General features: G+C 36.4%; 1 protein-coding gene across 2 annotated transcripts in view; it reads right to left on the reverse strand.

Moving 5' to 3' along the window:
- Nucleotides 1-672: 672 nt before the first annotated feature.
- PAN3 (poly(A) specific ribonuclease subunit PAN3) overlaps nt 673-26513 on the reverse strand; it is a 79314-nt gene continuing 53473 nt past the window's right edge. For both annotated transcript variants that reach the window (XM_083855892.1, XM_083855891.1), the window contains exons 12-20: nt 26273-26389; nt 26055-26156; nt 18163-18328; nt 17651-17738; nt 11620-11759; nt 10738-10867; nt 7456-7520; nt 6610-6748; nt 673-3610 (exon numbers count right to left, since the gene is read on the reverse strand). In XM_083855892.1, coding sequence (XP_083712018.1) covers nt 3470-3610; nt 6610-6748; nt 7456-7520; nt 10738-10867; nt 11620-11759; nt 17651-17738; nt 18163-18328; nt 26055-26156; nt 26273-26389 — 1088 coding nt within the window. In that variant the 3' untranslated portion in view covers nt 673-3469. The remainder of the gene's footprint in view (nt 3611-6609; nt 6749-7455; nt 7521-10737; nt 10868-11619; nt 11760-17650; nt 17739-18162; nt 18329-26054; nt 26157-26272; nt 26390-26513) is intronic.

Here is a 26513-nt window from a genome sequence, read left to right on the forward strand (position 1 = left end):
AGTTGTGTAGCTGTTGCTGCACATTACTAAGGAGGAAACTGGAGACTGGATATGTGCATCAAACTTCCTGCAGCTTATAAAATAACATTCCTAAAACACTGCAATTTTAGTGATAATGATTCCATGTTAAATATGTGCAGGGACTATTGACAATTCACAATATATTACACAAAATTACATCTTCCATAAGCACGGTCAGTACTGGATGGATATGGCAGATTTTATCCCACCAGCAAATCATCTAACCTTTGCTAGTTAAAAATGCAGAAAAAGAATCTCGTGAAATGAAGTTATTGTGACTCCATGTGCAAATTCTCAGACATTTTCTTACTGAGCAAAAAAAGGCAAAAACCATGGAAGTAAGGGTACTTGAACAGAGTTTTGAAAAGTAAAGCAGACCTGATCAAACTGAAGCAGAAGGAATTTGACTTAGGAGTTACAGAAATATGCATTTATACAATTCCAGTGAACAATATCTCTCAGTTTTAGGACACCTGATACACTCTCAGTGGCAAGCATTAACCAAAAATTGTGACTCCCATTTGTTTAAACTCTGCATTGCAGACAGAATGAATACAAAAGTGTGAGACAGAATAAAATAAAATTCCGGCACCAAAGTTGAAAAGCCCTGGATCCAACTTCAGAACTTCACATTGTCAAAATAAGGCCACGTTACTTCTGGTATTCTTTATTAAAAATACTGCTGTACACATGAACAATGAAAACAGGATTAAAGATGAGTAACACATACTGGGATCATGACATTAGAACTTAACATACTGGTGCTTTTTAGGGGAAGCAGTTGACACCTGAATTACTGAAACAAGGGCAAATCAAAAATACATAGGTACCCTCAACAAAATATTTACAATATAGTAAATACAGCAACAGAATTTAAAACAGGTACAAAAATTAAAATGAACAACAGATGATTTCAAAGGTTGTCCCTTCTGTGCTTTTAGCTGTAAAAAATAGGAAGGTCAGAAATAAATTTCCCATCTGGGAGGGCACATCCTGGTGACTCTTCTTTTAAATACAGATACACAGTTCTTCCTATGAATGGATCAAACTACAACTTTAGGACAACCTCCTAAATGGAATTAAAATGGGGTAGAAGGGCTCTCCCCAAAAAAACACCCAAGCTGAACTTCAGACTGTTCAAATCATTCCCAAATACAGACCAAATAAAATAAATAGAAAACAAAGCTCAACTTCTTTTTAATTTTATGTATTACCTGACACCAAATATTTTCTGGCTGACATTATGTATGAAAACTTATAGCTGTCTACCTTTTTATTTTTAAACCAAGTCCTGAGGTTACTAGGGGCTGAAGCAAACTGACATTATGCAAATACACACAGGTTTGCAATTTAGACATGTCTTGCAGAGGGTGTGCTGGTCTAAAAAGGATGAGAATTCAAGCCCTATTTTGCCCCTGCCTTACACTTCCACAAAATATTGGTCCACAAATTAAATTTTCAAAGGTTCCCAAACCCCACAACTGAACAGATGATCCCCTTTCATTTTCAAAGAAAACAATACTGGAAAAAACCTCAGCCCGCTTATAAATTAAGCATTCCACATTTCTTCTAGAATACAAGTACTTCTTTTTTGTACAAAAGAATTACAATATGATTTGTCAAAAAACATAGAAAAGACAGCTGCTCTTCCTCAAATACATGAGCTAATGATAAAAGACTGTTCTGCATGTTCACTTTTCAAAGTTCCTGTTCCTTTTATATTAAAAAGAACATTCTGGCAACTGTTATCGTTTGAATATTAAACATTATGTTCCTTTTAAAATTGCAACAATAATTGATTTTTAAACTCAACAACTGATGCTATCTAATGTGGATTCAACCACATTTTCTAAAATGTGTAAAGCATGTCCCTAGTCTTCAAAGCTTTCGATGTGAAGAGAGTTGCTTTTTTCTTGATGCAAGTCTCAAGGCGGAGAATCATTTTAAAGCTTATAAAAGTGGACAGAGAAATATTAAAAACTTCTCTGAAAACTACAAATATTGAGAATTATTAAAATTGATGTCAGTAACATCAGTTGCAAGTGCTTAAGAGTCTGTCCTGACCTTTTGAGTTTCCACATTTTCTTCATGGTGAGCACCCAGTGCTATTAAAACATTCAGTGCTGGGAAAGGATAGATACAGTCTTCACTACTGCTTTAAGAAAGGAAATTCCTACATATTTGGCAGTCTTCAGTATCAAAGTGTAGGTGTTTAACTAGAAATCCCATGAATACCCAAGTTTGGAGACAACTGCATGTCCAAAAATTAGAAAGGTAATTGAGGAGCAAAATTCCAGACTTTTGAGATTGAATTATTTCAGGAATATTCATGTGTTGAGTATTAGCAAAAGTAATATTACTTTGGGCTAAGCAGTGACTGCAAAGGCACAGCAGATCATTATCCCTCCAGATTCAGGCCGTAAAACTTGAAAAGCTCTTGATGCCAGACAACTGCTGTGTTTACTTAATCTTCTTTTAACAGTGTCTTTGTATCTGTATCCAGTGTAGCGTACCATAATAAAGCTGTGGTTCAAAGAACAGAACTTTATACAAAAATTATACTGTAAATAACCTAAAGTAATACACTCCTGAAACTTCAGGCATTTGAACAATTTCTTTAAAAAAAATCTATTAAAAAAATTGCATAAATGTAAATGCTTCTGACTACCAGGAAAATGTACAAACAGTTTTTAAAAGGCGCTGGTTGCGTTTAGAGCAAGTTTGATATGCTCTTTAAATAAAAGATGTTTCCCGTTATGCTGTTTTCGTCACTTCGCTTAGACAAAGTTTAAAATCAAATGACAGGGGACTTTCTTTCCTTTTTAGTCAATTAATCAATACTTCACTTGACTGGTTTTAAAAAGTTGTTTCTTCTCACATTTCTTTGAGCTAACAGTGGGTGGCATACAGAGCTTGCATACAACACACTTTTACAGAGGTTACAAACTAAACGGTCATTAATAGAACACAATTTCTATTAAATTATTTACCTGGTCCTTTATGCTATTCTGGGTGCAAATAATATCAAAAATGAATAAATTTTGCTATATCCTCAGTGACAAAAATGTATCCCAGAAATGTCCTTGCAAAGAGTTTCCCTTAAGTATACAATGTGGCAAAACTTCAGAGATCAGAAAAGTCTTAAAAAAATTAAAATTAGTGCATATACAAGTGGAAAAAATAAAAGTAGGAACATCATGCACCTGATGTGTTCCTTAATCTAAAATAAATTCTTCACAGATAAAGCCTCCAATGGCAGCCTTAGCTCTAGGATAAGTGAAACATTCTTCCCTTCAAGTAACAGTGTACCTGACTGAAGTGCAAGCAGCTTTGCTCATCTCCTGTTTGTTTCCCAAATGTGAAATGAGATGACAACAACAATTCAGCTGTAGTGCAATTTGCTATAGGTTAAGTTCCTCAGCAATGTCCTGCATGCTTTCAGCAAATACTACAACTGACCATTTGCGGCTGCAATCAGTTCTTGAAAAGTATTTTCAAAGCAGCGTTTTAAATCGCTGTAAGTTACCACAAGTACACTCTTCTCATCTCTGGAAATGAGGCTTATTTTTTCTGGCACACCAGCATCTAACTGTAACAAGAATGCAAAAGATAAAATAAAAGAAGTGTGAAAGAAATGGCAAAACATTTCCCCAACAACAAAAGCAATCAATTTCTTGGCAAGTACATTGTTATGGTGCAATTCAAATCTGCTAACAGGACACAAAGGAAGGATCTGAACTGCACCACAACAATGTCCTCGCCAAAAAATCGAGACATTTTGGTCTTAACCTGGTGGACATTCCAGACCTTGGGACTAGATTACCATTGTTTCCTTCCCTTTCCACAAAGTTAATAATCCTGCAATGCTATATTCCCCTGTGTAGAAAGACTGTCAAAATTTTCACGTACTTCCTGAAGAACAAAACTAAATTTGACATTACATTTGCACATACTATCTACAAGCCTAAGGTAATTCACTTCTTGTCCACTCAGAAATGAGATAATGGATGGATCAGCCCCAGGTAGCCTGAAAACTGGTAGAAACCCAAACCCCAGATTTTGGCAGTACTGAAAACAGACTATTTCCTATAGCTCCTAAACTGTATGGTATAGTTCATTCCTTAGAAAGAAAAAATTACTTTGATATAACCCATAACCAAATGGATAATTTGGGGTTGAAGAGCAACTTTTGTTCCACATTTCTTTTCAAGGTTGTTCTGACTTCTAAAATTCAATATGCACTTTATTTTTTATATACCATTAGATCCTAATTTCTAACAGAGGAATATCCTCCTTTACATGCCAAAGCCCATTACATCACTGTTTCTTATATTCTTCTCACTTTGCAAGAAATGTTCATCAATAGAGAACTGTCAGACTCTCTTATTATGCAGAACTTTTGTGGTTTTGTTTTAGTCAATACGTTGATAGTTCCACCACAGTCTTTCTTATTCTAATACAAAAGGTGGGAGAGAGACAAGTGAGATATAACACTACCAATCCATTCTTTGGAAATACAACCTTAGCAGGTTTAAATATACGTATTATAATGTTGTACTGAATAGAAAAACAATTAAATTTGTCATAGAGATGTTCCACTATTTGCTGTCTGGAGCAACACAGCAAGCTAGAAATTTCTTACATTTCTCTTCTAAAATAATGTTTTGAGTGTAACCTTAAAAGCTGGAACCTCCACGTTTTAAAGCTACTGCTTTGTGATTGGTTTCAGAAGGACAAAAGCAAGCCAATTAGCTTTTAATTTTTGTAGAGGAGGATAAAACCACCAGTGTCTTCCAACATCCATTACAAAATATTAACACTATTAAGGTGTCTGTGAAATATTGTCCACTATTCATTCCCATTACCATCATATAACAAACCAATAAATTACCTTAATTAATGTGGGACATGGAAGATCTGTATTATGAAAGCCACAGTGCTAACTACAATCACCAATATTTATGGCTTTCCTTCTCTCCTCTTGTGGAGGCATAAATCACTATTCTCAGCTGAAAAGATGCTCAAAACACCACACTGAAAAGGAAGGTTTGCTGGGTTTTGGTTTTTTTTTTTTAATCAACAGAATAGCTTTCATTCAAAAGGAATACTTTTGGCAAGTACCAGTAAAGTCTATATAACTTCTACCAGTACTTCTAAAGTTTCTGAAGTACTTTTTAGAGTGTATTTCCAAAGCAGAGTTCTGTAAGCCTTAGATTTTATTTTTTTTTTTTTTTGTGTGCTGAGCCCACAACCACAGAAGAGAAGAGTCTCTGTTCAAAAAGGTAAGCCATGAACATTTATAGAACAAGGCATTCTTTGACATTGTCTCTTACCTGACCTATGAATTCAGGACTGTCCCCTCTTGCTACAGTACTGTATGAGTCACTGCTTTCAAATCATGATGGCATTTCAATGCCTACTTGAATGTCAACATGCTTTCTTTTTGATTTAGCCTCAATCCCTTTAATGTCCTTTTTAAAGTGATTACAGACACCAACCAGAAAGATAAAAAGGAGGTTAAAAAATGCACAGCAGTGATCTAATAGGAGGTTAAAAACCCTGACAATTTTAGAAAAAGATTTAACTGTACAGTTATTACACGTCAAAGGATCTGAACATATTCCACTTTTTTTGGAGGAGAAAGTTGGCTATCCTAGTCCTAGAAAAGAAAATATTGGGCACTAAAACTGTATTGTCAGTGTCTGCATCATCATTCTCTACAGAGCAAGTGAAATTACCAAGCAACTACAGAGACAACAAAAAAAGTTGCAGCATCTTAGTCTCCCATGAATTACTGAAGTTTGGCAAAATGAAGTAAAATAAGTTGAAATCTGATCTATCAGTAAAAAAAATTATCAGCTCACATACTTTTTAACTTATGGAGCAAGACAAGTTCATCCACTGAAGATCTTGCAGTCTCTCACACATCTCCTGCTATTAATTGCAAGAGCGCTCAGATAAAATTCTGCTAGTGGTACAGCTCTTAGAAAACTGCAAATAGCTTTGTTAAGGCAACCTTGGAAAACAAAGGGCTGGAGAGGCTAGGGAAGTTATTACAGAAGTGGACTTAACATTTTAAGCCACAGAAATTTTCCAGCATTGTCCTAGATGGAAGGATTTTGCACAAATTTCTGTTGCAATTTCTCTCCTGTCTCCTACTCAAGTCAGCACAGTTTAGGAATGGACCCTGCCTTACAACCATCCTTTGTGATAACTATCAGCAGAAACTTCCCCCACTTAAAGGAGTAGTATGGATCCTTTATGCTGTGTTGAAAGACCAGAGTAGCATAAAGGGACCAGCATTGCTTATCCACAGTAATCAATGCATTCTAGGATGAAAAGTTAATACTGTATCTCACGCTATATTAACAGAATTTTAATATTCATGTACTACTTTTATTTAAAATATTCATAGATGTTGGAATATTAGCTTAGTGAATACATGGTTTTAATCCAAAATGGGGAAAATAACCACCAGCTAAACCAACGGCATTAACCTTGCACTGCCAACTTGCTTTGCAGTGGAATACTCTTTTAAAGAAAGCTAACCCAAACAAAGGTTTAAAAGCTAACTGAAGTGCAGTGTACCTTGTTAAGACATGAGATAATGTGACTGAGGTCAATCCAAGGAGTACCCGCTTCTGTCACCTGATGGAAAAGGTGATCTCGAAAGAGCTTTAGTAAATACCTGTCTCCAGTTTCTGACCACGTTGGGTCCTTCTGAAACCTAGTGTAAAACAAAGGCTCATATTAAAGCTCAGTAAGTTAAGAAAAATCAAACTGCACAGACATAAATGACATTTCAATCTCACCTGAGTAATCTTACTGCACAGCTGATCTACCTGCTATAAATTGCAATTAAATGAGTACCCCCCACCATAAACAGAAGACAATGTACACAAACTTTCTCAGCTGCTTGAGCACCTAAAGCTAATGCCTTCCAAGAGCCACAGAAACGTAATTATCTGCAACAAGTTTACCATGTAAAACACATGTAGAAACTTGCATTACAAACATAACTCTAAGTTTATGAAAAGGATGGAAAACAAGACAATGAACACTTCATTTTGATGTAGTCAGTCAATAAAAAAACAAGGTGAAAACTCACTAGCTTAAAATCAGTATCTCCAGCCGCTGCTTCAGTTAAAGCAAGCTGTCAATTTCCTCCAAAACTACTGCCACTCACAAGAGAGTGCTAAGAGAAACCATACTAAATATAATGAAGCAACTTTGGCATATCTACTTGTAGCCTTCTCTTGTCTACCTAAAGTTTTGGTCAAAGTTGCTTATCTAATTTTTCTCAAGGATTCTTAAATGCTCATTTCTCCAGGGGCAAATAGGGGGGAAAAGATTTAGTTTAAATTCATAAAAGAAGAAAGTGCATTGCAAACTGGTTTTTACATACTCTAAACCACAAAAACAAGTATTTCTTACTCTGGCCTCTCATTGATTGTTCCCAATTTTGCTAGAAGCCTAAACAACCTTCCATTTTGCACCTCCTAGAAAACAAGAAAAATGTTATTAAGAGTCTCTCAAACAAAATTAAGACATTTACTTGCAAAAGATACATGGTATACATGGTAATAATGCTAATGAAGCACTATTAATTACAAAGGCTTATTTATTCAAAGAAGAGAGTATAATTTTTTCAGACAGAGCTCAAGTGCATTGCATTATGTATCAGTAGTCCAATGCTCATTTTAGCACTTCAAATTATAATGTGAAAATTCAGCAACTAATGATACCTCTGTCTCAGCAGGAACAGGACCAAGCAATCTATTTCTTTGTGGAAATGTAAGTCTAATCTCTTGGCAGTCTATACTCATAGGTATGCTAAAATACAGTAAGTTAAACAAGAAGAATATGGGTTTTATATATATATATACACACACACAGTTACTAAGATATGCTGAAGTTTGCAGTGCACCACCTTATTTCAGGTAAAGATGAGAAGAAACAATCTACCAGATTTGTTTTTCAGAAATGCTTTGTAGGCCATTATTAGTAAATATTTAGCAACAATAACATTGGACTAATACTCAAATGATAACGGATGGCAAAAATAATTTTGAAGCAAGTTTTTTCAAAGCAGTTATAATCTAAGTCTTAAAAGAGTATAAATGCTGAGTCCATAAATGACAGAAATAAAGCAATGACAGTGAAGTCACACAGAGGTAGAACATTAGGATGCTTAGCATACATGCAACTAAAAGTTGATTTAGCATGTTTTTCCATATCACTTAGGATGCAGTAGAAATAGTAACATCCCAGCTTATGTTAAACAAAAAATTAATTCATAGTGTAAATCAAAGTTGCCAGAAAAAGATCCTCTCTGATATTACTCACATTCTCCAATGGCTCAGGTCTACAACATTATTCATGCCAAGATGCATCTAATTCCATGCATGATCATATTGATTTCAAATGAATTCAGTCTGGAGTAGATTACTGTGCACAGCTGGGTAAATAAAGTAGGTCAAGGTAATAACAGCCTGACCTTGGACAACCTTTGGGTTGCAGCTTTCTATTAATAGCCTAAAAACACACTGCAGAACAACAGCTTGTACCACAGCAGTAGCTACACTTAAAGAGACTGACGTGGAAAACCAACCCTGTCCAGCTAGCAAAGATCTACTATCTACTATAGTCTCCAGGTGGCCTCTCTGCAGGCTTAGTAGCCTGTAAGGAGGAAGATACTCTCCACAGGATTTGGATAGACTGAGGCTTTGACTGCTATTACATCAATACGATGAATGTAAAAGTAAGGAAGGAAAGGAATAGCATAATAGGGATACTGCTCTGTGAAAAGTGAGTGTTACGAAGATATTAACTATATACAAACCACTCCCAGGATCGGAAGTCCCTAAGCTGTAGATTACTGCATGTTTGGACAATATGAGGGGGAAAAAAAAATATCACACATGCTAGTCTTTTTCTAATATCCCCTTCAAAGCATTTGCTTAGGGACAAAAATGAACAGAGTATACCAGGCTAGACTTAAGGGATACTGTAGCTCTGATGTTAATGGAGGGGATGTCATAGTACAAGCAAGTTACAGCATGACAGCTAATTAAGAAGTGGTATTTATCACTGTCAGGTAAACAGCTATTGCCAAACTAAGGGCTAAGCAACAACTTGGATTTGTAGCTGCTCTGCCTACCTGTCAGTGATAAGCAACTGCTCAAACAACCTGATTAAAAATAAAGAAGTCTTAATGCTGATCACAGGGCAATCTCCATCTTTGCTATGGGAAAGAGTCCATCTGCCCAGCTTTGTGCAGGCACATAGGCCACCTTAACAAAAAAAATGGTATTAAACACCTCTGGAGAAGGATTAGTAGTTGATTCTGATAATATGGGCACCCAGCATCTAGAGGCACACAGATACTGCCTGGCTCTTCTACAGCTCCTTGCTTCTGATAGATTTCAATATCTTTCATCAAGGAGAGGAAAACTGCTCTCCAACAGGACCATACTGGAGAAATCAAGAGAACCAAGTCATCGGAATCTCAAACGGATTGCCTACTGTCTCTTAAAAGGTTCTCAGTGAGGGGTTATAATGGAGTGGAATCACAGAACTTGATTTAAATGATGAATTTCTGTGTGAGGCCAGCGTGTTATTAGCCCCACAAAGGTTCGTCACACTCTGAGGATTGCCAGCAACCTCCTAGAAATGGCTTAAGACAAATTAGCAAGATGGCACGATCAGAGGTGTTTTGAAAAAGCAAAAAGGTTTTAATTAAAGGAAAAATAACAAACTACACAAAACAAAAGAATAAAAGCCATGCACAGTGCAGGGGGCTCCCTTACACCTGCTTAGGCACACCAAGAATCTCCATGCTCTCTCAAGTATGCAATGATCTAAGAAGAGTTTTTGGCCTGCTGCCCAATAGAAAACAGCTACATTCCTTGAGGTACAGCTCAAGGGTCCAACAGGTGCTTTTGTCCTAGCACTGGGCCAATTATGGTGAGAGGCACATAAAAGTTTCTGGTTCATCTTCCTTATAAGTTCAGGGATAAGGCTTAAACTCTTTTCTTAATATGGGAACACCTGCTCGGGTGTAGGGGTGCACTGCAACAATTAATTCCTTGTGTAATACCCTATCCTACACATTTTTAGGGCCATGAAAGTATTCTGTAATGTATCTCAGTCCTGGCAGAAATCCAGCTGTCAGTTGCTTCTGACAAGACACTCCTTCCTGTTCAATAAATACTCCCTGACTTGATACATGGTACATATCTTCTTTACAGCTAGCACTTGATATCTTGACTGAACACCACAGATGCCCACAGGAAGAGTGCACACTTTAGGAAAGCTGAACACGGTATACCCCTGAATTAGAACTCATTAAAAAAAGAAAAAAAAAAGGAACACCAAAATCCAAACCTAAATACTTATGGCCTTCTTTACTCAGAATGCTATTTTTAACCATGCTATAAAGAACACCATTTCCCCAAGACTACTGGTTGGAAATGAAGATGGCTACTTCAGTTAAAACACAGCTGAAGACATCTTAAAACCAGGCATTCTTGAAGATTTGGGGGGCTTTCAAAAGCCTGAGCTTAGAACTGTCAAGCCTTCAGGCAGATTACTTAGGTTAATAAACAAAGAGAAGGGGGAAAAACCCTAGAAATGAGTAAAAAACATTCCCTTTTAAGGTACAGCTCTAGGAATACTGACTATAGGTCTTTCTGCAGGAATTTGTACATGATTTACCTTTGCTAGGTCTTCTTCTATAACATCATTTCGCATCTGAGCGGCATCCAACTGAGTATAGAATCGTGCACCAATCATAGGCATGATATCATTTACACTGCGGAGTCTGTTTTGGTCAGTCAGCAAATACCTGCCAGAGTAACCCAACCACCACAAGATTACTTTCTGCAAATGCCAGACATTATATTCCATTATGATTTTGTAACTATTTGACTTTTTGTATTGAACACACATAGTTGACAATTGTTATGTTTCTTAAAAGAAGATACCATCACAGCAAACATAGTTAATTTGCATGTATACATCAAGTCAGTTATTTAAACAAAACAGGAGTATACTTTTATAAAACTGTGCAGCTCACCCCATTCAAACAGCAAGAACAAATACAAAAGAAAGAAGGATGCAGATTCAGACTGTAATGCAAGTGTTTTTCAAATGAGGAAAGGAGAAAAGACTTCTACTTTTCCCACTCAGGCTGCAAGGGGAAAAAGGCTGACTATACTGAAACCACACAAAAAGAATATGCAGCCAGAAAAAACTAGCACTCAACCTTTTGGCCAAAAAGTGCCTATTTATCAGTACCTTTTGAAACCATAAGATAAGACTAGCACACACTGCTATTGTAGAGAACATGCAATGAAGACCAGTATTGAAGACAACCTTAAATGTGTGTTTTGTTTACACTCCTACTTATTACTAAGAGCTTTACCAGCATTATACAAAAAAATTTATATCAATGTTTAACACTGCACTGACCATGCAGACAACTCAACAGTAGATTTATCTGTAATCTTACTTGCATTTAAAAATACCATTTGATATTTGCATTCGTATACATTAAAAAGTGCAATTTCCTCTAAAAGATTTAATAAACAAACTTACAAAATCAGATTCTTCAGATCAGAGGAATAGTTGATTGTCACCAGTTCCATTGCTTTCTGCAAATTCTCTCTCTGTATTCCTGATAAAGAATTGCAAGCCAAAGCCAACACAACTTTCCCCAGGGAGATCAGATCTGCTTGCTAATAGGGAAAACACACACTGGTAAGATTCTTAGTATAGATAAATACTACTTATGGTACTAGATGGTGTTAAAGAGAGACAGTTCTTCAATAGCCTTAGAAGAATTTGAGCAACTGAAGTAAGTACTAGTCAAATCGTAGTTCAATATGATTGTTCAAGTTACAGTAGTTAAAATGTACAAAAGAAAATCTGTCCTGACACCTAGCAATTTTTAAGTACTATATTTATCTTTGAATTATTAAAATGTACCTATTTTTAGCTTAAGGACAGTACCAGAGAGAACTGTGTAGTGAGCAGAAGCTTTGTAATGAGGTTCTCTGAACCACCCACCTGCTCAATCCTGACAAGTCAAGGAGTTGGTGGCAAACAGAACAAGTCTTCTCAACATGAGATGTATAAATAAAAGGATTATTTGTTAAACTGAAACCAGTATTTTCTGCATTCATATCTTTTCAATCTAGCCTTCCAGTGTGAATTCCATACTGGGATCCACACCACATCTTAGCACACGATATTACCATTTTAACAAATGGCTCAAATATTTTCATCTCTGATGGACACTGAAAAGATCTGAACTGTGCAAAATAACAAGACAGGCATGTATGGCTGACAAACAGAACAGCATTGTGTGTTATGGAGAAACCTTTGCATTGCTAAACACTTCTGTTAAAAGCAGAACTGCTCTTAAAGGACAAATGCTGGATACAGCCTGCTTTGCCATAACAGAAAATTCTGCCAGCATTAATAACCAGCCATAAGAAGTGATTTTGAAAAGCTGTAACAGATTTTAAAGCCCACTGCTAAAAGCAAGAGCCTAATTTAGTAGCAAACAATGACATTCATAGGAAAAGTTGAACTGATTCTTTCCATGGAAAGGCTTTCAAGCTGCACATAACTTGGCCAAACTTAAAAACACCTGCAGATTTCCATGCTGGATACATGCCTCAGAGTGAATTTAACAGTCATCTAAAGATATGAAATTAGAATTTTCCTGAGGTTTTTTGAGAAGATATGTTTGCAAAACTAAAAACATAAAAGCTACTAGTAATTGAGAAGGTCAGTTCCACAGCCTAGAGCAAGGCCAAACCATTTAGCAGAGAATGCAGTCATACAAGGAATCCACCTTCTGTCATTTCTACAAAAAAGGCTAAAAAATCTGGCAGCATTAAAAGTTCTGGTTAGAATTTGGCAGCTTTAAAGAAGTGCTGTGATGGTGAACATGCCACAGCCCCTCACAGCTCTTCCACCCAGAGGCATAACCACACTTGCTGCCTCTGGCTGCAGTAGCTGAGCTGAGCCTTTCCTGAAGCCACGTCTCCCAGGAGCTGAGGGACGAGAAAAATACCAAATCCTTCTAGTCTCTCAATGTCCCTGCTGTTCCTATATCAAGTATGATTAAGCAGCACAATTTGAACATGGATACACAATATGTCCAAAGTTAAAAAGCATATTATTCTTGTAGGTAATGAAGACAGAAACAGGAAGTGGAAAATGAGACAAAAATAAGGACAAAGTGGTTGAGATAAGGAGGTGAAACTGGCATTTGCTAGACTATTTCCTAAGCAACACGGAATTTCTGAGTATCAGCATTCTTTTTCCTTTAGCAAAGAAGTTAATCAGAGCAATAAACCCCCTTTTTAGTGTGAACTCACTTCCACTGCCAAGTAGTCGATTTCAGTAGCAGGGAACACTGCTAAACAGAGGATTTCTGCTGGTGCAGTATCTAGAAACGTGTGTCACCTGAGACAATGGCATTTTTGTTCTATGATTTTTTTCTCCAAAAAGAGTTGGAAGAAATATGCATTTGTATAAACCACAGTTATATTTCTTTCTGCAGTCCTCTACTTTACACTTAGTACCTTTCAACTTTTAGTCATTCATAAATATATATCCTATATAAATTCTGTGTTGTCACACAACCCTGAGACACTGAAAATACATGACTTCAGGCAAGACCCTAAGAAAATGGTGTCTTCTTTTGCACAGATGCTTTCATAATACAGATTGCATTAGATTTTAGAAATGGTTGAGAAAATCTTACATTTATCAGACAGGAAATTTTGAATTTGAGCTTTGTGCGGTTTTGAGCATCTGACTTATAACCTTAATTTTTTGTCTTACAAATTACATCTACCAGAAGAGCTGGCAGAGAGGCTACAATACCCCAGTGCAGCCCCAAACACACGATTTTCAAATTACAGCCCAATGATTAACTTGTTTTAGACACAAAAGTGGCATGGATTGATTCCACTTATTTTAGAGACTTCAAGCATTCAGTCAAGAGACTGATCAATTTAAGATACACTGGTAACTCTAAGACAATTCAGATTTTGAGCCAGTTGAACTGCTCTCTGGAGGCACTTCACTACTCAGTATTAGCAGAAACCCTGAAAGAAAATGTTATCACAATACCCAGTGTTTGAAGTCTTACAAGAGCACAAAGGCAATATTTCCCTTGTGTGACTGGAGAATCAGAATATCACAAGCTGGAAAGACCCCATAAAGTTCAGGATTTCTGAGAGTCAAGTTACTGTTTCAGAAGCAACTGAACTACCATTCGCTGACCAACTCTATCCATTCGGACAGGGTACATGACTTCTCAGAAGCTTTATTACACCAATCTTTCTGTAAGGAAGCAATCCACATATGCCTATTAAGTCCTAACCTATCCTCTGAAAATATTAGCAGATTCAGCTCTTACTGCTCCTAGGCAAAGAAAGATTAAAGAAGGCATGCAAGAACTACTAGACTTCCTTGCAGCAGAAACACCAGAAATACATGTTACCTACATGCTGTAGAAGCTTTGCTAGTGCAAGGTACAGATCAATATTAGATACAATCATTTTCTTGTTTATACTCTATTGTGTTTGCATGCTCCTGTAGATTCCATAAGTTCCTTTTGACACAGATCTGACAGAAAACTTCTGCTACAGTAACTATCAGAAGCGACTATGAAGTCATACTAAGTTGATTCTGTGATTCAAGGAAAAGCTTTACACCTTCTAAGCACAGGCAGCCTCTTGTTTAAAAATGCACCTTGCATGCAATTAATAACCACTTAATTAGCAATTCAATTCATAACTGTAACCTGTACCAACTTAATTTTTTATCTCTTGACAGCTTTGCTAGTAAAGATTTTATCAGCATTTAGTTCATTGATAGAACTATTAAATAGCATTCACTAAAAACCAGCCCTGGGAGATAAACTCAGAAACAGCCCCCTTCATTAATGTCTCCCTGTAACCAAATCAATTTCAAGCATGTCAAGTGAGTAATTTAAATGTTAATTGCATAGGTACCCTTTCTTATTTTTTTTAATATTAAATACATATGTGCCACTATGCCAAAATCTCTGGAGATACCTCAATATTTTATATACTTGATTTTACCAGCCAGACATGTAAGCTATTAAAATAAAACTTATTTCTGACAGGATCCATTTTCCAGAAACATTTTGAAACCAATATTACTTTTTCTTCTGTTTTGTTTATCCTGATCCACTGCTATGCTTGGATGAGTATCAGCTCATCCATACTCAAGTTCCATGGATTCACTTAAAAGGATGAATTCTGGAATTGTCCTTCGAAGTCCCTCCAAGTTCCTACATTTTGGTGGGTTTTTAGAGTCAATATTAGTACTTGAGATGCCTCTTCAAACTAGTTTCTTTAAATTTGGAGAGGTGCATGTGAAAGTTAATTTCAAAAATTGAAAATATTTACTTGAAGCAAAAGTAACCTTATAGCCCTTGTTAAAACAGTAAAACTTACATTATCTCATTTTTGTAAAGGGGAGGACTCACATTTTATTCCAAATACAGAAATATTTATTAAACCTTTTTGCTGTTTCCTGAATCACCATTTAGTTTTCCCATCTGTACCTTACAACTGACTGACACAAAACCTATGGACTGGGGTGGGGCAGGAAGTTGTGTGCTACTGTTTGGTTTTTAATACAAGTGCCCATTCATATTTCATTTACTTCTTTTTAGCTTCCCTTATTGTTACCTTTACGTAACTCTTAAATGATCACAGAGATCAATGTGTTTAACACAGATGGTAAAGAAACAATTGCATTCCTTCTACATAGCTCCTCACTGTTCTGGCCAAAATCTCTCTCTTTATATTAACCATGAGAAATAGCCAGAAATGGCAAATCCTGACAAACAGACTTTTCGCCACTGAAGACGACAACAAGGAAATGCACATTAGCTGGGCAGTAAACCAAGAGATAACCTACATTTTTAACAGTCACAGGAGTCCCAGAGGAATTCAGGAACTGGGCCATGGATTGAAAGGAAAAAGGATGAGCAGCAGCTGTTATTTTGTAATTTTATCTTGCTAGGGCAAACAAAGGTAGAGCATGAGAAATTACTCCTAAATTTCAAGGAATTAACTCAATCTGGCACCTCTGAAGGAAGAAAATGGGCAGTGAAAACCTAGCCCTTTTAGAAAAAGCAGCAAGAGAAAATGCTATACTGTATTTACTAACTGCAGTTTAGATCTTCCAAATTAAGAATTTAGGAGTACTTCTTTTCTGGTTTAGCAGTGCAACCTAAAGAAAGTGAATATTAACAACGTATAAAACATGAAAAGCCATTCCCCCTAAACAGAAATAGGCATTATAAGCAAGTCATCTGCCATGTGTTGAGCTGCTATGGTGGTAAGTGCTTTTGACGGACTAGTGTACCTGCAAGTATTTTTAAATTTGTATCTCCAAGTATATTAAATGTTTTTCTTTACTTGAATGCCACCGTATCTCAGGAGAATCCCTTTCTAAGCTGAAATTAAAATAGAGAAGTACTTAGATTTTAACAAAAAACCCCTCTCATTACATTTTCAGGCATGGAATCCCTTAATTACATGTATTGTCATCTTCTCTCAACTGTTTTCCACTAAATTATTACCAAAAGCCCACTGGTATGTAGCTGAGTGTGTGTGTGTGAGCATGAAATCCTTCAGTGTACTCTGAGAGTACACTGAAAACTGCTTTACTGTATCATTAAAAAAAAAAAAAAACAAAAAAAGTTATATTCTAGGACATGGTCTCCAACAAGCTAGTTTCTGCTGGCCAAAGTTCAAACATTTCAGTTATTACTCAAAGACTCTGAATAACCAGTTCTCACAGTGAATACTCTCAATTAATGAAAATAAATTAAATCCAACTCCCTACTGTAGTCTTTCACTCCCAGTACAGACAGGGTATGTGATGACTGCTGAAGTAACGTACTTTACCCTGAGGGGAAGTTAGGGAAAGAGGCACTCCTGTACACAGTGATGCTCCAGATGACTGTGGAACAGTTTTTGTTAAGTCTAAAGGGGTTCTTCTTAATTCAGGAATTATGCAGTCCACGCTTCAGAGAACACCAGGAGAGCACGGAAAAACTAGGAGCCCAAAATAAAGATACACTAGAATCTTTCAGGCACGAGGAGAGGGCCTAAATGCAGTTAATTGAAAGATTGTACTCCTCTCAACAGTATTCAACACTTAGGTATTTATGCTAAAATCACAAAAGACAGAGCAAAAGCTATTACTGAATCATTATTTTTTATCTCTAGCACTAAATGTTTTTTCTTCTCCTTCATTTAGAAATTTCTGTTTACAGTCATTTCTGATAAGTTTGCTAAACACTGTAGTTCAACCTATCCAGTGAGCTTACTGAAATTTTAGAAGCAGAAGATTTCAAAGTGAGGATTCACATTTATAAACTACAAGCAAATTTGAAGAGTGTATGGAAGAACCAAGATCAAATCAGAAATTAAAAACCAGTATTCTACAGACAGATACACTGGACTACAGTTTAATTAAAGTGCTTGTCTTCCAAAAGGAATCACACTGGTTTGCAGTAATCCCTCCGCCAAAGCCACCAACCTAACCGGCAGTGTTGTCTTACCTGAAACTGAGCCATTAATGCCAGTGGATTATTTTGACTGTTGTCAAATGTCAAAACATCAAAGACTCCAACACAATTAACTCGTAACCTTCAGGAACAAGAAGAGAAAAGGAAAAATTGCCAGTAAACTTTATTGGTTATTCAATTTTTCCTCTAGCATTCATTTGATAGGATAGGATAAAAGACATCAGTAAATGATGCATAGTAATTAGCAAATTACTATGCATCAGAAAACACTGATTTTATTATTTGATAAAATGCACAGACAGTGTTCAGTTTACAAATAAATCAACACATTTCTAAACTGACAATAGTGGGTCTGATCTGTAGTTTGAAGATAATGAGTAAGTCTTCCCAAAATATGTTTTAAAAGACCTTTAAAAAACCAAAGGTATCCACTTTAGCACACTGCCTCGTGCCAGCTGAGAGAACTTAGCAGCTATTTATGTACCAGGTGCACAGTCAGCAGCTGCCAGAACACAGAGCATAGTGAGACTGCATGCTTGCATTACCTTGTTTTGCCTGTTACCAGAATCTTCGTTGGATCCATAACTCTGCACGCCAGTCCTGCTGTGTGGATGGTCCGTAAGGCAGAGCTGAGCTGCACAATATATGCCCATATCAAAGACTCTGGAAGCAATCCCGCATGCTGCCGTGGCAGAGGCCCATCATGCTGACCTAGAAACAAAACATTGTAAGCATCAGTAGAAGGCTGCTGTGCAAAAAGCAAAGTACAACATCTTGAATTATACAATTAACTCACATATTCATTTCATTTAACTCGTCATAGTCCTTGAAAGACACATCTATTTTGCTTTAAAGGTGAGTTTGGGAATAGATTTTTCTTCATTGGTTGGTTTCACTTTTGGTTTTTTGAAAATGTTGACAATTCATTAGGGATTATTATTTTCACTCTCATATTCAGGGAAACGATGTTTTGAAGTTTAGAATGAGCACTAGTTGGAAATTGCTCAAAGTAGATGGTATATCAAAATATGCAGGTACTTCAGAAGTAAAAACACCAGTATCCTGAAACAAAGAGCATGTACCGCGATAGGTGCAACATTGAACCTCCTTTATTGCAGGTAGGCTTCCCAATTAAAAAATTTCTATCATCTAATAATAAAAAAATAACAAGCTAATTTCAAATTACATGGGCAAATCAGACAAAGGTTTGGTGGCTAAACATCATTGAACACAACTTCACATATGCTCTGCTGTGACACAGCTCCCTGACAAATCATCACTGCATGACTCCTATTCCCGTCACATGAAAGAAATGTACTGCTCCCCCTCCAAATAGATTTGTAGTTCTCCTTTCAAAAGCAAAACTCAATCTTTGCAAACACACACAAGTCCTACATTACAAACATGTTGGAGTAATACTGAGTCACAGATGAAAAAATTAAGATATAGGTGACAAACATTATTTTAAGTATATGTGTAATTCAAGTAAGCGGCATTGTTTGCCTTGTACAAAGTTGAAGCAGAAGAAAACACATCCAGAGTAAGACAGTACATCTCATTTTTACAACACAAGAGACGTTTTAAAAGCTTGCCTCAGTACTGATTTTGCCAATTTTGAGACCAGTAATATCATCAGTATTAAGTAAAATCATGTAAGCATCTGATTGATTTCACTGTAAACTGACTGCGCTCTTCTTTAAATTGCCTTTTTTTGTTTCTTTTGTTTGTTTGGTGGTTTTTGGGTTGCTTTGTATTTTTATTTTTGTTATTTTTTTGAGGTTCGGGGTTTTTCCCCCCCCTTTTCCTACACAACCAGATCAACATCTGTGCATTTGATCAAAGTAAGCATGGGTATGCTTGCATGTGTATGCACACACAAAATATATGCACAGTGAAAAAAAGTGGAACACATTACTGATAACCTTTAACTTGGAAATTTTACTGACTTTGGGTGTTGAGCTGGAAATATTACCAGCTTTCATTTGAGCTTTGTTTTGTCCATTTTTGAAATTTTAAATTGTTTTTCAGGTTTAAGGTACTTTGGTTTAGATTATGAAGATCAAGATACTGACTCCTTTAAAAAGCAATGTCTACTGAAAGCTGAATATAATGAGATTGTTTGTTTTTTCTGGCCCCTGATGAATCTTTATGCAAATCACTGCCCACAAAAATCATCATACCAGAAGTCTCATGTAGCAAACTTTTCCCCCTCATAATTCTCTCTTCTTCAGCATGACAAAAATTATAATATAAAATGACTGAAGAGATAAACCTCCTGTTAGTTGAGACTCTCTTCACTACTTGCTGCAGAATGCACTTTGTATTTGGTGAACAGCAACATCAGTAGTAAGTTTAACAGGGATGTGCATGGATACTTCGTACTGTTACATCTGTACGAAGTAAGTGCAGAATAGAAATATTGCTATAATATCCCTAAGAGAGAGAAAAGCCAAAACTTGGCATTTATTTTTCTGCATGCATAACAGCACCTGCCCTTTGATTTTCAAATTAAGGCAATATAACGAAGAGAATATCCAATATACACTGAAAGACCAGAGTTGAACACATCTTCTCATCCATCAGAAAATCACAAGCAACATCATTTTAGTACTGGCAAAACTTACTTGAGGCTACAGCCAAATCTAAGCTGCTGCTTTCAAACCAGCTGGCTGCACCCCAGATTCACACATGCTAAACATACAAGCTAAAACATGGGAAGAATCAGCTTTGAAATGCCCTCTGACATATCTCTGTTCAAAATAAGCCGGATTAAAAGCAGTTCAGTTGGCTGCAATACTGACTATGATGTATATCTCCAGAGGCCCATCAGATCTGCCGCAGACAGCACTTGAGTAAGAACCCAAGGAGATGAGACCCAAAAGCTTTCTCTTCAGGAGAAACCCACAGTTGGAAAGCTTTCCAAACAGTGCTGAATACAAGGAAAAACATCATAAGAATATAAGTAAACATTACCCAAATGGTCAGAGTGTTACTTGAAAAAGTGGGGGTTTTTTTAAGAGCTTCCATGGTTGATTTGCAAAGGCTTCCCCCCACCACATGCTGAATCTATGGCTACAACAAGCAAAATTTCAGACTGTGTTCTTCCCACTTATGCATGGCAGATTCACCTCTCCCAATAATTTCATCTCTGATTTAGAACACAGCCACTAATGGAAAAAGATTAAAAATTTAAAACCTGCCATTTCAAAAACAGAGATTATCCATTCTTTTTCCTTGCCACATTGGGATAAACATAAATAAATAAAAATGCTGACAATTACTTTTAAGTTCTGTGGTATGCTGTTGACAACAAAACAAAAAAATTACCCTCTGTACTGGTGTGCATGTGTATATTAAGTTTATGCCTGTTATAAAAAGCATTCAAATGAAATTTTATTCTCCAGTGCAAGTATGAATCCAGGAATAGCCCTGGGGTGGGAAGTAAGACCTGGGAACACCAGCAGTAGTACCTGTTTGACATCATCAGAAACTGTCAGACAGCATGCTAAGAAACAACAATTCTCACACAGTCATGAAGAAAAAAAACCCTATGAAAGATATAGCTGTTTACTAAACTGAACCTCTCGGGTTTGTAAATCAATCTTTTACATTTAGAACTGTGAATTGTTCAGTGTTTATTTGGTGTTCCTAAGTTAAAGTACTGAAAACAAGACAAATGCAGCAGCCTTCATTTCTCCTTCAGGAAAACTTGGCATTTGGTCTTACATTTCCCAGTTCTCAATATACAGAAAGGTTCTGAACTACTAGAGTGCAGCAATATTTTTTGTAAAAATTCAAAAACTACTGAAAACTTGAACTTACTTTGAAAAAGTTGCTGCTTTTGGCAAACGTATTTTAGGATAATTATTAATCACATATTTTGTCTTCAAAAACATCATGCTGACTTTCAATATTCATATATTCTTACTTCTCATCACACACTATTCATCTAGTCATCACATAACTTATTTCTTTTTCAATGGAAGGGGTATTTTATGAAAAAACACTCAGCACATGGGGATGCAAAAGCTGTAAAGTCAGCAGTGAAGTCCATTTTTGTGCATGACATACTACTATTAATATATCAGAATGTGTCAAAAGCAAAGCAAGTTTCCTGGAGTGTGCTTATCTTCATCAGAAAGTATTTGTTTGCTGAAAAACAGACACTGTGCTGCTGAAAACTCCTACTAACAGTGTGTACACCAACATTTAATTACTCAGTGTTTCAAAGCAGACCAAAGGACATATCAAAGGCATGTTTATCTCTGCCAACCACAAAAACTCATCAGGACAAACCTTTCTGGCAGCTGTCAATAGTGACTGTTAATTTGCTGGGATTCTCTCTGGCTAAAATAACTTCTAAAGTACATACATTCAGAATTTGGTTTACCATTCAACTATTGGACTGTTAAGAGCAACATTTCAGTACTTTTGGGTTAACTTGCTAATGGAAAGAGAATATAATTTCACTAAATTCATAAATGCACTAATACATACTATAATCTGAAGCTAAGAAACATAAAAAAGGTGGAAGAAAACCAAAAAGTTCTAGAACAACAGATTTAATGTTTAGAGTATGAAGAAATGTTTCAAGGAAATATAAGAAGCGAGAATAAAGTAAAAAGAAACTTTTCAAATAAATGTACTTTGAGTACAAATTCCTGATTTTAAAACATGTGCAAATTTAGTCAAATATGACAGAACAATGTTAGATTATCACACTATCATCTGAAGAAAGAGGAGGTATCACTGAATAAAGAACACAAGCAACAAATTCTACTGCATTCAGAAGTTAGAGACATTAGTTTACAGTATAAAAATAAATGTAAGCTGCTATTTTTCTCTCCCACACCAAATCTCTACCAAGGTAGTTCTGTAACAGGCTCTGTAAATAACATGGCAAGAAGAAAACACCCAAGACTGACAACATTGACACCAGTGACATGCAAGACAGCCACATGAACTATAATCCTCATCTTTTTACTATCAAGGTCTCATGTTGCCAACTGAAGTGTTCAACATAAATAAGGTTGCATACCTGAAATCAAATTCTGAGTTCACTGATCAGGTTCACAGTGTTGTGCCTCCTAAAACCTTTAAAAGCAATTGTACTAATCTGGGCCTCATGCTGCAGAGTACCCAACTTCCATCCATTCCCCTGCTTCTCTTGGGAGTCTCCTCTAGGCAGGCAGACGGCCAAGAAACTCTGTGAGGGGATGGAGAAAGGATCCGTGAAGGCAGGCAATTCTGAGAAATCAAGTTATAGGTATGCAATCTTATTTTTCTCTCTTAAATTGCTCCTTCTACCAAGGACTAGACTAGAAAGCAGCAGTTATTAAAAAAAAAAAAAAAAAAAAAAAAAAAAAAGCCAAAGCAAAGATATGCAGAAAGATTTGGCAAAACTTAGGAATTCAGGTGACTATTCCCCTAATTTATTTACTAAAAAGAGTGGAAGAGCAGGTAGTAGGTGTCATAGTCAGGAGACAGATCTTCCCTGCATATCCCTGTAAGTTCTGTTGCAACAGCTCATTTTAATTAAATAATACTTTGAACAGACATCAATGTCTCGTTTCCAGTTTTCCACAGCATTCCTGCCTATAAAAGGAAGTTGAAGTATGGTCCAGATAGCCCATGAACCTGTTACAAAGACACACACTCAAATCAGCTTGCCATGAACACTGAAGTGTATAAACATAAACAAGTAGAATATTCTATTAGTCTCCAGTGATTTGCAGCCCAGAAGTAAATATCATGTCTTTGCAGTCCCCAAATGTTTCTTTTCCATGAGTAAGCCCACTTGCCCCTTGAACCTGGGCAAACGTCCACAATAATCTGAAAGTTCCATGACTTAATTATCTTTACAAAGGTTTTGAATTTACTATCTGTCTAGTTTCATTGGTAAGTCCTTAATTTTAGGCTGGAAGAAATAATAAATATTTTTTTATTCATTTCTTCATTATTCCAGATGATTTTTCAGACCATATTCCAGTCCTTTTTAACCCCATTAAATTCCTTTCCATCTTTAAAAGCACAAAAAAGCATTATTCCACTTTCCTGTTCCTTATCCAGCTGTTCTGCATCTTTCATCATCCCTGTCACCTCGACTTCTTTGATGCTCTTCTAAACCCTTCAAAACACATGAGGACGACCACAACTACAGATAGGAGTCTATCAGGCACACACATCTTGAACACAACATCTACCATTTTGTTGCTCTGTTCTTAATAAGCTACATCAACCTGTTTCCTATTTATAGCTATTCAGTATGAGGACAGTATTTTCTTCCATCTACTTAACTGTGGCCCCAGACCTATAACTGAGTGGCAACAGTCACAATAGAGGCCATCATTTCATGTTTAAAGCTAGTTCCATTTTTCCTTTGATCACACTGGCTTACATTACATCACCTGCTATATTATCAGCAGGAGTTCCAGTCTTGTAAGATCCTTCTGCAATCAATCCCAATTGGCCTTTGCTTCTAACAATCCAAATAATTTGGTATTACCAGCAAACTTTGACAGACCATTTATCTTCAGAGCAAACAAGTGAATTTGTTAAGAAATACAATTCCCAGGACATCATCTTGTGAGACCCATCAGTGATCTTCACTGTTCCCTCTTTCTATTTCCAATACTCTAACCAGGCATTACCCCAACTGAGAACTTTCTCTGCCACATGACTACTTAAGTTCTTTTAAAGACCGTGTTGGACTTCAATGAAAACTCCAAGGTCTTATCTACTGGATCTTCCTTTAAAGAACTTTGATAGATTAATGAGACATGACTGCCCTTTATAGGACCACAACTTAATTATTTTCCAGTGTGACAGAAGAATGTGTTCCCAAGAATTTTATTGTAACTTCTATTTTTTTATCTAGAACAAACATCATTCTTCTATGATTCTCTAGAGAGATACAAAAACATAACAAGGACTGATTTACATGGAAATTGAAAACCATGACTGGGAAATGCTCAGAAGTCTAGTCCTGCACGTAACAGTCATTAACCTGGCAGTAGATCTTCCAGTTTTATCTCACCAAATTAGTTTTACATCAGGCTCATTGAATCTGTAACTGGACTCTGTTTCATCACAGGGTATGACACATCAAACTAGGGTTTCCTCCATCTGAGATACTGCCATCAAAATCAGTGGTGGAAATCAAGTTCCATCTCCACTTATACTGGTCACCTCAGTGCAAAGTCAGTGAGAATTATGCAGTATGTAAGGTATTCACAAGTCTTTGAATGTATGTTAGGTTTTTTTCAAGCTTTTGAACATATCCACACACTACTAAACTGCTATACTCTGATGTAAGAGATAGCCAAGTGAATTTCTACATCTCAACCTTTGGAACAGTTTAAATACACAGTTAAAAGCTCTAATTTCAAAAGGCACAAGAAAGGAAAAAACCTTAGCTTCTGTTTCTCTTCATATGCTGGGAGCCTAAAGACATTTAGGGAAGATCTGCTGTAATAAAAAAAACCAGAAAGACAGGACATGTCACAGTCCTCTGGTCATCCCTAATACAGTTTCAGAGCTGGTCCTGCATCAAGCAAGACATTGGTCCAAAAAAGCTCTGTGGGATATTTTTCTACCTTAAGTCTTTCTGTGATTCCATTCAGCAGTGACCACCTCTCTTTCTCAGCATGGCACTACTGTGTTCCAAGCACCTGACAGCAGTTTGTAAGATTGCAGGGGTCATAAAATGGTCCTAACAGGAAGAATTATTTGACAGCACACTGTTTTGGAGGGGAAAAGGCTTTAGTCACAAGCATATGAGCTCTACTGTGCTACTTGCAGAGCCACAGACCATCCTGTGACAGATTTTATTTAAGAATGTTGATGTAATTTTAGTGACTCCAATGAAATTATGTATAAATATGATTAAAAAAACCTCAGACCTAAGATGCAAAGTTGGTGTCTGAAAAGAATATGGTATAGGGATTTTTCAATCCATTTCTTGTCTTAACTAGTATTTCACATTTCAAACCATCAAATAAAATACTGCCTAGTTATTCCTCATAATACATAGCGAGGAAAAAAAATCAAGGGATAGGACACCTAAACAGCAAGCATCAAATTGGCATAGTGTATATTTTGAATTTTGGACTCATCACCATTAAATGTTAGGTGTTACCTGGTGACAGACCTGCAATAAAGACACCAAAGCTCCTGGCTCCCAGTTTTGTTCCAACTTATTTTTCTTTCAAAGAGCTCTAATTCCCTCATATACTGATGTCAATTTTTATACTTGTTTGATAATTAAAATAATTTTACAAAGAGGTGGTGAAGAAGAGTTCTCTCATATCAATCATTCAGGATGACAGAAGTGATCAGCCAAAAAATTAAACTGAACCACTATTTGTGACCAGATGTTTACTGTTGAAGTATTGGAAACAGTGTACAGAAGTATTACACGATAGTGTGGTTTCCTTACCCCATTTCCGTTTTGTGAAATAGGAATCAGCACTCGGGTCATTGAAGTGTCTGCTCATCATAGTCTCTCCTCCAGCATGAAAATCATATGCAAACACTAAAGCTTAAAAATAGAACAGGTGATTTTTATTAACTCAAGCACATTTGAAAAAAGTACCAACACATCAGCTGGGGAAAGCAGGGCGGTGGGGCAGTGGGAAAGAAAAAAGAAAAACTTACAATGTTCTCCAAAAGCTTTAGTGGTAAACACTTCACGCAAAGTTACGATATTTGAGTGCTGAATCTTTTTCCACATGTCAACCAATACCATGCACTTTGTGTTAACAAGACGAAAACCTAGGAAGAAAATGAAACCCACAGTTTAAAGTATAATGTTTAGAATGAGAAATTTTTACTTTAACATTTCGTCTGAAACTTCTGAGAAGCAACCAGACACTAAAATATGACTGGTATGTTTAGG

The sequence above is a fragment of the Zosterops lateralis genome (assembly GCF_965231275.1).
Source record: "Zosterops lateralis genome assembly, chromosome: 2".
Lineage (NCBI taxonomy): Eukaryota > Metazoa > Chordata > Aves > Passeriformes > Zosteropidae > Zosterops > Zosterops lateralis.